General features: G+C 40.9%; 1 protein-coding gene across 3 annotated transcripts in view; it reads right to left on the bottom strand.

The window, feature by feature from the left end:
* Nucleotides 1–259: 259 nt before the first annotated feature.
* The window catches only part of rrp9 (ribosomal RNA processing 9, U3 small nucleolar RNA binding protein), a 19,494-nt gene continuing 3,440 nt past the window's right edge, over nucleotides 260–16,313 (bottom strand). For 2 of the 3 annotated variants that reach the window (XM_062049127.1, XM_062049119.1), the window contains 9 exons: nucleotides 15,902–16,026; nucleotides 15,735–15,827; nucleotides 15,560–15,660; nucleotides 10,065–10,199; nucleotides 9,703–9,765; nucleotides 9,474–9,631; nucleotides 9,265–9,344; nucleotides 9,115–9,188; nucleotides 260–399 (listed from right to left, as the gene is read on the bottom strand). In XM_062049127.1, coding sequence (XP_061905111.1) covers nucleotides 297–399; nucleotides 9,115–9,188; nucleotides 9,265–9,344; nucleotides 9,474–9,631; nucleotides 9,703–9,765; nucleotides 10,065–10,199; nucleotides 15,560–15,660; nucleotides 15,735–15,827; nucleotides 15,902–16,026 — 932 coding nt within the window. In that variant the 3' untranslated portion in view covers nucleotides 260–296. The remainder of the gene's footprint in view (nucleotides 400–9,114; nucleotides 9,189–9,264; nucleotides 9,345–9,473; nucleotides 9,632–9,702; nucleotides 9,766–10,064; nucleotides 10,200–15,559; nucleotides 15,661–15,734; nucleotides 15,828–15,901; nucleotides 16,027–16,313) is intronic. The other variant, XM_062049135.1, reaches the window with a different exon arrangement.

The following is a 16,313-nucleotide window of genomic DNA, read 5'->3' as shown; positions in this document are numbered from 1 at the left end:
CACTAATTATTTGTGTTTATTTATTGTTGCTGGAGGTGATTGCACCTCTGACCCACCCCCAGCTATAAATATAATACACTATTCACTGCGTTGTCAAAATGTGTAGATTATATGGTAAAAAAAACAAAAAAACTGGTAGCTCCGTTGCCAGAATTTCACAGTAAAATTCTGTAGGGCCATTAAGAAACTACACAGTGTCAATACAGCGAGTGAGTGTGCCAGTCACATTTAGGTATTACTTGAAAGCACTATGCCAATGTATGTTTTGAGGAGCCTTTAATGTACAAAAGAAAAGTTCAGTTGTCCAAATTTCCTTCTTCTTGGCTGGCAGGTTTCCTATGAAGAGGAATAATACAAATTGCATTGCGAGCTTCTTTAAGTCGCCACCATCGACCCAACCTGTATGAAGAAAGAACAGCTTGTAGAACATTTTATATCCTGCACGCATTCTAGCAGCAAGTTATTGACACATTTTCATTCATTTATTCTTCATTCGAGCTTGACATCTTTGTCTAATTTGCATAAAAGGGAGAAAAAACATGAAATATGCTTAGAAATACAAAATAACTTTCTTCTCTGGCTGCTTTTTTAAATCACAAATCTGTGAGTGCTTTTGATATGCATGATACTGTCATACATGTATGATACTGGCTAAAATGCTGTACATATACAGTATGTCATACTGGCTAAAATAATGTACATATACCATATGTGTAATAAATTCTAAAAAATACTGTATGTGTAATAATTTCTAAAAATACTGTACATATGTATTTGCAAAATATACGTATATGTATAATACTTGCTAAATATACAGTACCCTTGTAATACCTGCTCAAAATATTGTACAAACGTGTCATACGTGCTAAAAAAATACTGTACATTTATCTGTAATACTTGCTAAAAAGTACTGTACATACATGTGTAATGGTTTCTAGGTTGGCAACATTGACCCCTGCTATGATTTCTGTTAATAAAGAAAATAGATTGATGGATGGAAGACGCGGACCTATGATGCCATCTACTGTGCACACTTGTTACAACAATCTGAATTCAGACAGTCCCATCATGAAGTGTTTATGAGCAAGATCAAAAGTCACAGCACAAAATCTATTTGTAGCAGTCCAAGTGTATTTGCAGCGGGCTGCCAAAAATAAAACAAAATAATAATTAAATGATAAATAATAGATGAATAACTTAGGGATGTCCCGATCCAGGGTTTTGCACTTCCGATCCGATACCGATATTGTTTTTGCACTTCCGATCCGATACCGATACTGACCGATACAGATACTGACCGATACTGGCCTATCGGAGCATGTATTAAAGTTTAAAGTTATTTAGCCTACATAGTTGTCAGAATCATGTTGAAAAGGGTTTTAGTACACTTGATAACAACTAGCCAGCTGAATTAGGGGAGTTTGAATAATACACAATGGTTAGTAACAAGAAACTGACCTGTTTATTCAAGGATAAACACAAAATAGACAAAATTATACATGACAAACAGAAATGGCATCATTGAACTAGGGCTGGGCGATATGGCCTTTTTTTAATATTGCGATATTTTAAGGCCATATTGCGATACACGATATATATCTCGATATTTTGCCTTAGCCTTAAATGAACACTTGATGCATATAATCACAGCAGTATGATGTTTCTATGTGTTTTGATTGATTGATTGAGACTTTTATTAGTAGGTTGCACAGTGAAGTACATATTCCGTACAATTGACCACTAAATGGTAACACCCGAATAAGTTTTTCAACTTGTTTAAGTCGGGGTCCACTTAAATTGATTCATGATACAGATATATACTATCAGATATATACTATCATCATAATACAGTCATCACATAAAATAATCACATTGAATTATTTACATTAGGGAGGGGGGCGCCGGATGTAAGTGTCAAAAAGACAGCCAAAAGAGTTTGATATGAGAATAAATCTAAAGTTAAAATATAGGGTAGAAATGCACCCATTTGCAGGAAATGTAGTCTTGATTTTCAAAATTTTCTTTCAAGGCTTGCATGTCTACATTAAAACATTCTTCTTCATACTGCATTAATATATGCTACTTTTAAACTTTCATGCAGAGAAGGAAATCACAACTAAAAAAATCACTAACTTTTTCATACGGTGTTGATGTGGAAATTTTTGCCTCGGCATTTTGATGGTGTGGGCTTGTGGCACCGAATGGAGATAAGCGTCTCGACAGACGTTACAATATTTGAACAATGATGACGAAAACTGTTTTCTCTGTCGTGTCCGTGTGTCGAAAATTGTTATGCGCTTATTTTTTTATTTGATTTTGTGCGTGGCATATAATTGCTATGCGCAGAGGGCGCTTGAGCAGTGCGCAATTGCACAGGCGCGCACCTTAGAGGGAACGTTGCTCGCACGGCTGCGCTAGCATCACAGCTAACGTTAGCCATGCTGCTGCCTCTCTGCTCGGGGAGGGCGTATACGTATGTGACGTATGACGTCACGTGACAGTATGTGACATGTGTAAGAAGGTGCGCTTGCTGTCTGTGAGAGGGAGACATAGAAAAGAGTGAGAAGAGCCTGTCGTGTAATGCCAGCAGCGAAAAGCAACTGCGTGAGAATCCACAGACCTGTGAATGTGTTGAAGGTGTGCTGGAAAATGTGGAACGGAGATTAGGGAGCAGCAGAAAAGTGGAATGTATTATTTAAATCGGTGTGTTGGAAAACACGGACCGGAGTTTTTTTTAAAACTGGATCTGGATCGGCATTTTCCCATGCCTTGCCGATACGCATTTTTTGGCAAATATCGGCAGCCGATTCGATCCAAATATCGGATCGGGACATCCCTAGAATAACTACTAATACATGAATAATTCTATTGACTAATAGTAATAATTTAATAACTAAGATACTAATAATATACATGTACAAGTATGAAAGTACATGAATAATAATAATAATAATAATAAATTAATAACCAATAACTCATAGTAATAAAATAACAAAATAATAATAAAACTATTATTAATAAATGAATACTAACCAATAATGATACTTAAAAATGAATAACCAAAATAATAATAAATTCATAACAAAAAATAATATTTAATGACTATTAATAATCAGTAGGGTTGGTATCGAGTATCGATTGGAACCGGGACTAACTTTCCGATTCTCCCGGAATCGTTCAAAAGTTTAAATTTCGATTCCTATTTTTGATACCCAGTCCGCCGACCGGAAAAAAAAAAAAAAAGTCAGCCGAACCGAAAGAAGAAGCCGCTGAGCACCAACGAAGAAGCGCCCACCGCCGGAAGTGTTAGCATAGCCGAGCGAGTCAGTCAAGCTCAGCATGGATAGCGGGCGTCGGCGGTCGAAAGTGTGGCTTTACTTTACAAAAAAAAAATGAAATAACCGCGAAATAACAGAGCTCCATGTCCATCAAGAAACGAGTGGAGAGAGAGCTGCAGATGTACCAGGACGTTCCACCGATACTTATGTCTGACGACCCTGCTGCATGGTGATGGTCCGGTGGAACCAACAAAAGACTTATCCTTAGCTGTCAGATCGCGCTTTCTCCTATTTATGCGTTCAAGCTTCTTCCACACCCAGCGAACGTGTATTTTCCACAGCAGGAGACACTATCTGTTTATTTATCAGAGAAGGCAGCGACTCAGCGGCGGTGAACGATGCGGCGGCTGCGGTGGACGGCGACCCAGACATCGGTGATTGCGGGGAACTGCACGAGATGGCGGGGGTCCACGCGACCTCTCCCCGGTCCCGGACGGCCGAGGACGCGGCATACACAGGATTTAGAGGCGCCTTTACACAAACATTTTCGTTATTCTCTTTCTCTTTGTCTTCAAAAAAGCCCGCCAAAAGGAAACCCAACCCATCCCCCAGCAACCCTACCTGGCCTCCTCCTCCTTCTCCTTCCCCTCCCCCTTTCTCTCCCTCCCCCTTCACCTGGAGGACGATCAATATGCCTCTCTCTCCTCTCTCTCCTTGCTCTTCAACTGCAACAGCAATAATAACCAACAATTTTTCTGGTCAGTACCACAACACAGCGGACTCTGATGCTCTTTTTGGTTCCAGTGGACTACACATCATCCACCTTAATGTGAACAGCCTCTCTGGAGCCAAACTCGACCAAATCAGAGAAATGTTCCTCAACACGAAGGTAAAAATCTTGTGTTTCTCTGAAACCAAATTTGATCAAAGTATTTCTGACTCAGAGATAGAAATACAAAACTTTTCGGTTATCAGAAAGGATAGGAATAAACACGGTGGGGGCGTTTGTATGTATATTCACCAGGATATTAAATACATAACTCGCACTGATCTTAACCACAATGACCTGGAATCTGTGTGGGCGGAAATCAAATTTAAAAATGCTAAGCCGGTACTAAAAGGGACTGTTTATAGACCCCCTAATCAGAGTGATTTCTAAGGGGCTTTGGAAGAATGCTTGGCGGGGACAGACAACATGGAGAAAATTATAACTGGGGATCTGAACACAGATATTCAACGCAAAGATGCGCCTGTCTTCAGATCCTTCAGCAAGTTTTGTAATCTGCACGGTCTTTCCCAGCTAATAGCGCTACCCACAAGGGTGTGTGATTCCACCCAATCAACCATAGATCTCATTCTCACTTCAGACCGGCCTAAAATAAAAAATAGTGGGGTCATGATCTGTGGTCTTAGCGACCACTATCTAACCTTCTGCACCCGTAAAATAGCTAAACCTAAAGCCAATGGCCACATAACAGCCCAATCCAGATCCCTCAAAAAATACTCCAATGACAATTTCAATTTAAAATTAGATGAGTGGGACTGGTCCCCTGTGCTCGCGAGCAACCTGGTCGATGTCGCTTGGGATCGCTTCAAAACGGCGTTCCTAAAGATACTAAATGACATGGCTCCCGTGAAAACAGTCAGGATCAAAGCCCGCTCGGAACCATGGATGAATCCGGACCTATTAGCTGCCATAAAAGACAGAGACAGGAAATACTCTGAATACCAAAAATGTAAAACAGAAGTAGATAAACAACCCAATAATATCAACCTCAAATTACTCCTTTCAACTCTCAAAAAGCAATGCAATAAATTAAGAAATAAGTCAACCAACCTGACTAAATCCTTAAAAAAAAATTACATTAACGACAAAATAGAGGAAAACACGAATAAGCCACGTGAGCTCTGGAAAATTCTCAACAACCAGCTTCCTGGTTGCAGCCAGAAACTTAAAACAAGACTCACCAACATCAGCATCAAGGAGGGTGACTCCCTCATTACAGACAAAATGGAGGTAGCTAGCAGACTTAACACCTTTTTCACCAGCGTAGCTGCAACTCTTGTCAACAAGCTGTCCCACCACTCTGGTCGCTTTGGTGTAGAACACATTAAAGCCTTCTACAGAAAGCTAGGAGTATCCAACGATGATTTCAAATTAGAAATGGTCACAGCTGATGAGGTGTTTAAAAAATTGAGCGCGCTCCACCCTAACAAGGCCACCGGCCTTGATAATATTCCCTCCAGATTCCTCAGGGACTCTGCCTCCATCATTGCCCCGATCATCACGCACATAATAAACCTATCAATTACACAAGGCCAAGTACCAAAAGATTTTAAGATAGCAAGAGTAACTCCCCTCTTTAAAAAAGGAAGCAAATTGGAACCTGGCAACTACCGACCTGTTTCTATTCATTAATTAATGGAGAAAATAGTTTATGAACAGGTCGATAGTTACCTTGCCACTAATAAACTCATGTACAAATTCCAATCCGGCTTCAGAACTAACCACTCCACTGACACATGCCTTCTCTATCTGACCGACCACATCAAACATGAGGTGGACGCGGGCAAATACTGCGGCATGGTCATGCTGGACCTTCAGAAGGCCTTTGACACCGTTAACCACGCTATACTGTTGGATAAGCTCAGAGCAATCGGATTTAACAAAACCTCTTGGAGCTGGATGCAGTCTTACTTGGAGGGGAGGGAGCAGGTGGTAGAGGTGAACGGCGCCGTGCCCCCCCCCCTCTCGGTGAGCTGTGGAGTCCCCCAAGGCAGTATATTGGGACCTTTACTGTTCCTAATATACATAAACGACATGTCATCGGCATGCGACTGTGAATTGTTTTTGTTTGCGGATGACTCTGCCCTGCTGGTATCCGGCAAGGACAAGTCACAGATGGAGAAAATCCTCAGTGCTGAGCTCTGTAGAACTTGCACCTGGCTCGCTGACAACAAGCTATCCATCCACTTGGGTAAAACAGAATCCATCCTGTTTGGGTCCCACATCAAACTTAAAAGAGTCAATCACTTCACCATAAAAGTAGGTGACAGTGTCATCACCGGGAAAGATGAGGTCACCTACCTAGATTCCATTCTAGAGGCTAACCTTTCCTGTGATAAAATGGCAACCAAGGTAATCAAAAAGGTTAACCAACGAGCGAGATTTCTCTACAGAATTTCCTCTCTGGTCAACAAAAGCACCTTGAGGATTCTGGCGGGAACTCTCGTTCAACCCTTTTTCGATTACGCATGCACCTCCTGGTACCCTAGCACCTCCAAAACCCTCAAATCTAAACTCCAAACGTCTCAGAACAAGCTAGTCAGGTTACTTCTAGACCTCCACCCCAGATCCCACCTCACTCCTACCCACTTCTCTAAAGTGGGCTGGCTCAAGGTGGAGGACAGAGTTAAACAACTTTCACTGAGCCTAGTCTATAAAATCCGCTACACCTCCCTGATACCGAAGTACATGTCAAACTACTTCCTTAACGTAAATGACCGCCATAACCACAACACCAGGGGGTGCTCCACTAACCACGTTAAACCCAGATTCCGAACTAACAAAGGTCTTAACTCATTCTCTTTCTATGCCACATCAATGTGGAATGCGCTCCCAACAGGTATAAAAGAAAGGGCATCTCTATCCTCCTTCAAAACCGCAATAAAAGTTCACCTCCAGGCAGCTACAACCCTAAACTAACACCCTCCCCGGATTGCTAATAATCAAATGTAAACAATCAAATGCAGATACTTTTTCTTATGCCTTCTGATATCTCTCTCTCTCTCTCTATGTCCACTACTTGATGTCCATATCCCCCCCCCACCCCACCCTCCACACCCCTGATTGTAAATAATGTAAATAATTCAATGTGATTATCTTGTGTGATGACTGTATTATGATGATAGTATACATGATAGTATATATCTGTATCATGAATCATTAAGTGGACCCCGACTTAAACAAGTTGAAAAACTTATTCGGGTGTTACCATTTAGTGGTCAATTGTACGGAATATGTACTTCACTGTGCAACCTACTAATAAAAGTCTCAATCAATCAATCTGTCCAGAACGCTCACGCATCCTGCCTGAGAAGGCGGATATGGTCATTTTCCTAAACAAGAACTGTCTCTGATTTTATACTGTACCTGCTGCTAATCTGGACTGGGTTTTGCAAGTTGTTTCTTATTGTTTATTTGCTTTTCTGCACCAGGTTAGCCCATCAGTGGGAGCACGGTAACATTTTTAAGTACCTGCAGCATCATACACTTGTGTGTGTAAATGTGTTTTCATGAGGTTTTCAAAAATAAAGCTCTCTTGAGGAAAGTGTACCCCTGGGAAAATGTATTCATAATTTATAATATTTATATTCAAGTTCATAGATTTGATATTTATATTCTAGTTGAAAACAGCCCTGTGAGGAATTTATAGTAAAGTTCATAAAAAGTTAATAGAATTAAAATTGATGGAGAATGTCAGACTATTTCATTCAGAAAGACTGTAGGTTAGCTAGCTCATTTAAAATATCCTAAACTTTTTTTTGACCCTGCCTCTTAAAAGAATCGGAACCGAGAATCGTCAGGAATCGGAATCGTTCGAATTCAAACGATACACAACCCTAATAATCAGTACTGTATAATAAGCACCGTTTCAGCCACACTAAACCAGCGTTTAAGGTCCCCCTCCTCGGACAAATTTTTACACGGCTAGGTGCGGCGTGTATTTCTTGAATCTCCGGCACTTAGCTTTGTATGGACTCATTGATCGTTTACAAAATGAGTTCGGAGAGGAAGTGACGCCAGAGAGACCGCGCCCCACACAGGAAGTGACGTCAGAAAAAATGTGCCACAGCCAGCTTCATAATAAAGCGGTTTCGTAACTCAGAGCTAACCACTGAAAATATGAAGGCGAGTCATCCAGACATGCCGTGTTTCTCCTTCTTCTACTTGTACAGACGCTTGTGGAAATCACACATGAATACCTTAAGAGAAAGCAATTACAGTTATTGCGGATACAACACTTCTCAGACGGCAAGAGAACTTTCCAAAGTCCGGGCCCGCTGTGATTCTCCTTAGCGAAAAACTTTGTCCATTTGTCGAAGGAGAGACAACGAGAATGTGAGCTCCCGTGGATGTGATAAAAAAGGTAGCGTGTGCTTTATATTACCTGGCCGTCGAGGGAAGACTATGGAAAACGGCAAATGCATTTGGACTGGCAAAGCAGACTGTATCAGTTATTGTCCGCCATGTATGTCGCGGACTAAACGTCTAGGTCCAGAGTATATAAAGTCACCAAAAACGAATGGAAAATGAAGGTGAAGGCAAAAGAGTGAGGAGTGTCCTGACCAGATATCTACATCCCGAGTTTGATTGATGTAAAATGTTCTTTATCACATTGTTTACTTTCGTGTCCAATAAAGATCTGATTAATTTATGATGGCTCAGGTGTGATTCACTACAATAGGGCCCCACAGCACACTGAATTCCAGTTAATTGAAATACCACAACACTGGATATTGTTCAGATAAGTTACATTTAAGAACTTACACACAAAGCAACACTGGAGGTGACTATGACGTGTGCATTTTTCGCGCATGTGTACTAGGTCACGTTGCGCCGGCGGACGGAGGGGGGCGGGGTTTTTAAATGGTGGCATTGTTGTGTGTGAACACTAATAAGGTTCGGTGTTATTTACCCTGGATAACCTAAATCCTAAATAGCAAGTGAGTCCCAATGAGCACATTTCCACCTGAGGACAAAGGACAACACTGCCATCTAGTGGACACCGCTGTATAAAAGGTGGTTGCTATAGAAACGGCAGCATGAGATTACCTGTGCTCCTGTCCTACTCCTGCCACCAAGAACTGACCAGAGTGTGAAAACTTGAGGCTGTTGACAAAACCCACCTGAGCAGGAAGGAAAAGGAGGACACAAATTAAGCAGCGGCGTGACAGGAAGATGTTTGGAGTAAAGTTTATTTACCAAGGGGACGCTAAAGAGAGGCTGCAGTCCTCGATAATTCTGACCACACTTCCACAGCTGCACCTGAGAGTTGCTGGAACCTGTGAAGCATGGACGTTATTACTCAGCAACCAAACATGCAGCAGGATATTTACTGAATGTTTTTGCATTCATTTTGAAGCTTTAATCAAAGTCTGTGTGTGTGTGTGTGCACGTGTGTGTACTCTCACAGCCAGAAGCACCTGAGGCTACAACGTCGGAGTTCTGAAGCGCGGCCACAGCGGCCACCCAGTGAGGCTGCTCCAGCCCGGCGTCACCACGGCAACCATGAGCCTGCTTCACCGTACTGAGCGGCTTCTTCTTGTTGACGTTCCAAATAGACACCGAGCTAAAGACATTAAGCATAATTGTGTTGACAAATAACGGATTTGTAGTCATGTTGATGGTGCCATCACGTACCCGTCGTCACCGCCCGTGATCATGTGCTCCTCGTTAATCAGCTGGACACAATCAATAGAACCCCTGCAACAGACATGCTGATAATTCATCATTATATTCATTTGTTGACAAGTCACGGTCCACTGCATTCTTCTTAGGACTAAGAAGTGCCCATTTAAGTTGATGTGGACATAAATGAAGGAAAAAAGGTCAACTAATATTATCATTGACTTTATTATCACTAAGAAACAACATAACTAATAAAGCATTTACACATTCACTTCCTGTTCAATGCAACGCAAACTTCAAAATAAAAGCATGGCAATATTAAACCGGTGTGTAATCATGGTCCCTGTGCTGGCGCCCCCGAGTTACGCACTTACTCATGTCCGTTAAAGACCAGCTGCGACTCCTCTGCGATTTTCCATACTCGCATCGTGCGGTCACGCCCGCCGGTGCTGACGCAGCGCTCTCGGCTCAAACTGTCGAGTCCAGTGATGGCGTCCTGATGGCCAAAGCTTTAAGACAATACAAAACGTGATAATGACCAATGATAGCAAAAAAGATTAAATACATTTGATCGACACACGCAATTTGCTTTTTTCCGTCCAAATAATCGCCCACTTGAATAAATAAAAGCCTTTTTGCCCCTCAGGGAAAAAACAGCAGCTGAAACGTTGATAATGATAACAATTACAGGTGGGAGAAATGAGGGATTCCCCGATGCATCTCGATTAGAATGTTGGTGCTTCAGCTACCGATGGACACATGCCCAAACATCGATTATTTACATATGTTAAACTAATACAAATGGTTCTAAAATGCAGTATTGCTTAATTTCTGTAAACGTTAGTTCTCGGTTTGGTTGTAACTAACTATTAGCTAACACTCTTTTAATGGTACGTGTTAGCACGGACACACACACAGAGAAGGGAGGCTGAAAGGACGAACTATGCTAGCCACGGCGCTAAGCAAGCTTGGATAGGAAGTATTAAAACAAGAAAATAACAAATGTTTTGTACACCTCAACAGAAGGCTAATGGGAACCAGGTTACAGCACAAAGTGACCAGGTAAGAATAAGAAATGAGCAAGTAGATGAACAAGTCAGGAGAGACTATAATATCCAAACAGTGCGGTTACAGGTCCTTAACAATTTTAGGCATAAATACGAATGAGTAGTCAGATGACACACGTCTTTATGGTAAATGGGGCCAAAGTGTCTGAACATTCTGTGGTTTTACAAGGCACAGAAATGAAATCAAGGATGCCTGCTCACCAAGTAGGGATGTTTATTTCATCACTTAGCAGGCTACTACAGTTCATACTAAAAAGACACGCACACACACGCACACATTCAAAAACGCAATACTTCATCGGTCAATAGCCAAAGGAGGAGCCTTGTAGACATAATCAAATGTATTACATTTACAACATACAATAATAATAATATACCATACAATAACAATATACAATATAATATAATAATGTAATTATAGATAATATGCAAACAATTGATTTATAATTTGATTGTAACCCTTGAATCGAAATAGAACGGTGAGGTGCCCAAAGATTCCCACCTACTACTACTAATAAAAGTAATAATAATGACGATGATGGTGAGGACAATAATGATACTACCACCACGACAAACAGACATGCCTTCTGTAAAGCTGAACAAAAAAAGCAAAATGTTAAGTAACATTAAGTTAACTTAACATTAACAAATGTGCTGCTTAGCCTTTCACAATCCCTCCCACATGAATATATTTATCAAGAAAATCTCTAAGCTATAGAAACATAATATACATTCATTAAACAAAGAGCAGGTTTTATAAACTTAAAAAAAATACAATAAGTTTTGAGTGAAACTGTATATTAAAGTTATTAAAGGCCTACTGAAATTAATTTTTTTAATTTAAACGGGGATAGCAGATCCATTCTATGTGTCATACTTGATCATTTTGCGATATTGCCATATTTTTGCTGAAAGGATTTAGTAGAGAACATCGACAATAAAGTTGCAACTTTTGGTCGCTGATAAAAAAAGCCTTGCCTGTACCGGAAATAGCATGACGTCGCAGGTTGAAAGGCTCCTCACATTTCCCCATTGTTTTCAATGCAGCGAGAGCGATTCGGACAGAGAAAGTGACGATTACCCCATTAATTTGAGCGAGGATGAAAGATTCGTGGATGAGGAACGTTAGAGTGAAGGACTAGAGTGCAGTGCAGGACGTATCTTTTTTCGCTCTGACCGTAACTTAGGTACAAGGGTTCATTGGATTCCACACTTTCTCTTTTTTCTATTGTGGATCACGGATTTGTATTTTAAACCACCTCAGATACTATATCCTCTTGAAAATGAGAGTGGAGAACGCGAAATGGACATTCACAGTGACTTTTACCTCCACGACAATACATCGGCGAAACACTTTAGCTACGGAGCTAACGTGATAGCATCGGGCTTAACTGCATATAGAAACAAAAGAAATAAGCCTCTGACTGGAAGGATAGACAGAAAATCAACAATACTATTAAACCCTGGACCTGTAACAAGTTTAATGCTTTCCAGCCTGGCAAAGCTTAAAGGCCTACTGAAATGAATTTGTTTTATTTAAACAGGAATAGCAGATCCATTCTATGTGTCATACTTGATCATTTCGCGATATTGCCATATTTTTGCTGAAAGGATTTAGTAGAGAAAATCGACGATAAAGTTCGCAACTTTTGCTCGCTGATAAAAAAAGCCTTGCCTGTACCGGAAGTAGCGTGACGTCACAGGAGCTAGTATTCCTCACAATCCCCCGTTGTTTACAATGCAGCGAGAGAGATTCGGACCGAGAAAGTGACGATTACCCCATTAATTTGAGCGAGAATGAAAGATTCGTAGATGAGGAACGTTACAGTGAAGGACTTGAGAGGCAGTGATGGACATATCTTTTTTCGCTCTGACCGTAACTTAGGTACAAGCTGGCTCATTGGATTCTACACTCTCTCCTTTTTCTATTGTGTATCACAGATTTGTATTTTAAACCATCTCAGATACTATATCCTCTTGAAAATGAGAGTCGAGAACGCGAAATGGACATTCACAGTGACTGAACATGTAAATACACGATTAATAATATTCAGCTTTGCAAAGTTAAAAAAATAGAAGCTAACCTAGCTACGTAGCCAACGTGATAGCATCAGTCTCAAATGCAGATAGAAACTAAATTTAAAAAAAACCTGACTGGATGGATAGACAGATGATCAATAATACTATTAAACCATGAACATGTAAATACACGATTAATAATATTCAGCTTGGCGAAGCTAAAAAAATAGAAGCTAACCTAGCTACGTAGCCAACGTGATAGCATCAGTCTCAAATGCAGATAGAAACTAAATTAAAAAAACCCTGACTGGATGGATAGACAGAAGATCAATAATACTATTAAACCATGAACATGTAAATACACGATTAATAATATTCGGCTTGGCGAAGCTAAAAAAATAGAAGCTAACCTAGCTACGTAGCCAACGTGATAGCATCAGTCTCAAATGCAGATAGAAACTAAATTAAAAAAAACCCTGACTGGATGGATAGACAGAAGATCAATAATACTATTAAACCATGAACATGTAAATAATATTCAGCTTGGCGAAGCTAAAAAAACAGAAGCTAACCTAGCTACGTAGCCAATGTGATAGCATCAGTCTCAAATGCAGATAGAAACTAAATAAAAAAAAACCCTGACTGGATGGATAGACAGAAGATCAATAATACTATTAAACCATGAACATGTAAATACACGATTAATAATATTCAGCTTGGCGAAGCTAAAAAAACAGAAGCTAACTTAACCCTAAACTAACACCCTCCCCGGATTGCTAATAATCAAATGTAAACAATCAAATGCAGATTCTTTTTCTTATGCCTTCTGATCTCTCTCTCTCTCTCTCTCTCTCTCTCTCTCTCTCTCTCTCTATGTCCACTCCCCCCCACCCCACCCCACCTCCACACTCCTGATTGTAAATAATGTAAATAATTCAATGTGATTATCTTGTGTGATGACTGTATTATGATGATAGTATATATGATAGTATATATCTGTATCATGAATCAATTTAAGTGGACCCCGACTTAAACAAGTTGAAAAACTTATTCGGGTGTTACCATTTAGTGGTCAATTGTACGGAATATGTACTTCACTGTGCAACCTACTAATAAAAGTCTCAATCAATCAATCAATCAATCAATGCGGCGGCGGGCGTTGTACGCTTTTGACGACACCCCGGCCGCCATCAGAGTCGGCAAGAAACATATATTTCCCCAAAGTTACGTACGTCACATGCACATATCGACACGCACGTACGGGCAAGCGATCAAATGTTTGGAAGCCAAAGCTAGACTCACCGTAGTGCGTCTGCTATCCTGCTCAAAACACAACCTCCTGGTGTTGGTGTTGCTGTAGTCCGCCGCTCCACCGATCGCACCTACAACTTTCTTATTTGCAGTCTCCATTGTCCATTAAACAAATTGCAAAAGATTCACCAACACAGATGTCCAGAATACTGTGGAATTTTGTCGAAGAAAACAAGAGGCTTTTCTATCGGGTCCGACTGGGTCCAACCACTTCCGTTGCTTTTGTGACGTCACGCACATAAATCATATCCAAAGGAGTTTTTCAACCGGAAGTGTGGCGAGAATTTTAAAATTGCACTTTATAAGTTAACCTGGCCGTATTGGCATGTGTTGCAATGTTAAGATTTCATCATTGATATATAAACTATCAGACTGCGTGGTTGGTAGTAGTGGGTTTCAGTAGGCCTTTAACAATGCTGTTGCTAACGACGCCATTGAAGCTAACTTAGCTACAGGACCTCACGGAGCTATGCTAAAAACCTTAGCTATCCACCTACGCCAGCCAGCCCTCATCTGCTCATCAACACCCGTGCTCACCTGCGTTCCAGCGATCGACGGTGCGACGAAGGACTTCACCCGATCACTGATGCGGTCGGCGGCTAGCGTCGGATAGCGTGTCTGCTATCCAAATCAAAGTCCTCCTGCTTGTGTTGCTGCAGCCAGCCGCTAATACACCGATTCCACATACAGCTTTCTTCTTTGCAGTCTTCATTGTTCATTAAACAAATTGCAAAAGATTCACCAACACAGATGTCCAGAATACTGTGGAATTTTGCGATGAAAACAGAGCTTTTTGTATTGAATACAATGGTGTCCGAATACTTCCGTTTCAACCATTGACGTCACGCGCAAACGTCATCATATCTAGACGTTTTCAACCGGAAGTTCCCCGGGGAATTTAAAATTGCACTTTATAAGTTAACCCGGCCGTATTGGCATGCGTTGCAATGTTAAGATTTCATCATTGATATATAAACTTTTAGACTGCGTGGTCGGTAGTAGTGGGTTTCAGTAGGCCTTTAAGTAATATCTGCCTATGTGATACATTATTATTGTAACCATGCAAATGCAAAACTCAATGCCTCCAGCTAATACGCTTTGCTTAGAGACACATATTACTCTCTGTAGTTAAGTGAAGAGCTGCAGTGACGACATAAAGAAATACACAATTTTAGATAATCGCCTTGGGAGAATTCAGGTATTTCTAGTAGCTCACAATTAGAATGTTTGTAATTTTTCTCTTTCCTTATTCCACCATTACATGTTTTGAACCACTGCGATGTGTCGAATGTCAGAATAAACGATGCAGAATGAATAGATAAAGTTAATGAGAACATTAGAAACATCAACCCCAATATTAAACACTCTAAGGTGAATATGTCTTTGACATGGCAGTGTCAATAAAAATGGATCATTTTCGTTGTGTCCCTAATGAATTGCCTGCGGGGTGTGCATTTGCGTTAATAACTCACAGAGTCTCCACGTAGGCATTTTCATCTACATTCCACACTTTGACGGAGCGATCGTGTGAGGCGCTGTACAGGTCGTGAGTACCCTTCCTGAACGAGATACCCTGGAAAGCAAACAAGAATTGGACAATAATTACACCATCAAATCCTTTGCTGCTCTTGTTGCTAAGCGACATACCGACACGGGGCCTTTGTGTCCTGTGAACTTGTAGACATGTTTGCAGGTCTCGGCTTCCCAAATCATGATCAGCTTGTTCATGTCCCCAGTGGCCTGAAAGGAGAACCAAGTTACACGTTTTTAGAGCTCACTGCTACTCTTCAGTCTTTAATGTCCCGCGTCCTCACCAAGTATTTGCCATCTGAGGATATGGACATACACAGGATGTGAGCTGTGTGTCCAACATGGCAATCCTCCGTACCTTTCCTTCCACCAGGTACAACTTGCAGCTTTCGACCGCTCTCAACATCCCCTGATGAAACAAGAGAAAACAAATATGTGTTTCAAATGTATGTTTGATACCAGTGGAACACTTCAAGTCTTTTTTCATAAAATGCCGTAAATGGTCAAGGTGTCAAGGGGTCAGGTCCTTTCAGGAAGGCGGAAAACACTAGTTGTTTAAAGTGTGAAGACCAACCACTCAGTTCTTGTCTTCACAATAAAAGTGCTGCTCTAACCTGCCTGTGTTAACAAAATACGGGACTCAGGAAACTAGAGCAAGATAAAAAAAAGAAGGGAATCTACATCCATTTAAAATGG

This window comes from Entelurus aequoreus, linkage group LG01 (assembly GCF_033978785.1).
Source record: "Entelurus aequoreus isolate RoL-2023_Sb linkage group LG01, RoL_Eaeq_v1.1, whole genome shotgun sequence".
NCBI classification, from domain to species: domain Eukaryota; kingdom Metazoa; phylum Chordata; class Actinopteri; order Syngnathiformes; family Syngnathidae; genus Entelurus; species Entelurus aequoreus.
The sequence above is the reverse complement of the archived record's forward strand: the minus strand, read 5'-3'. Positions and strand labels throughout refer to the sequence as shown.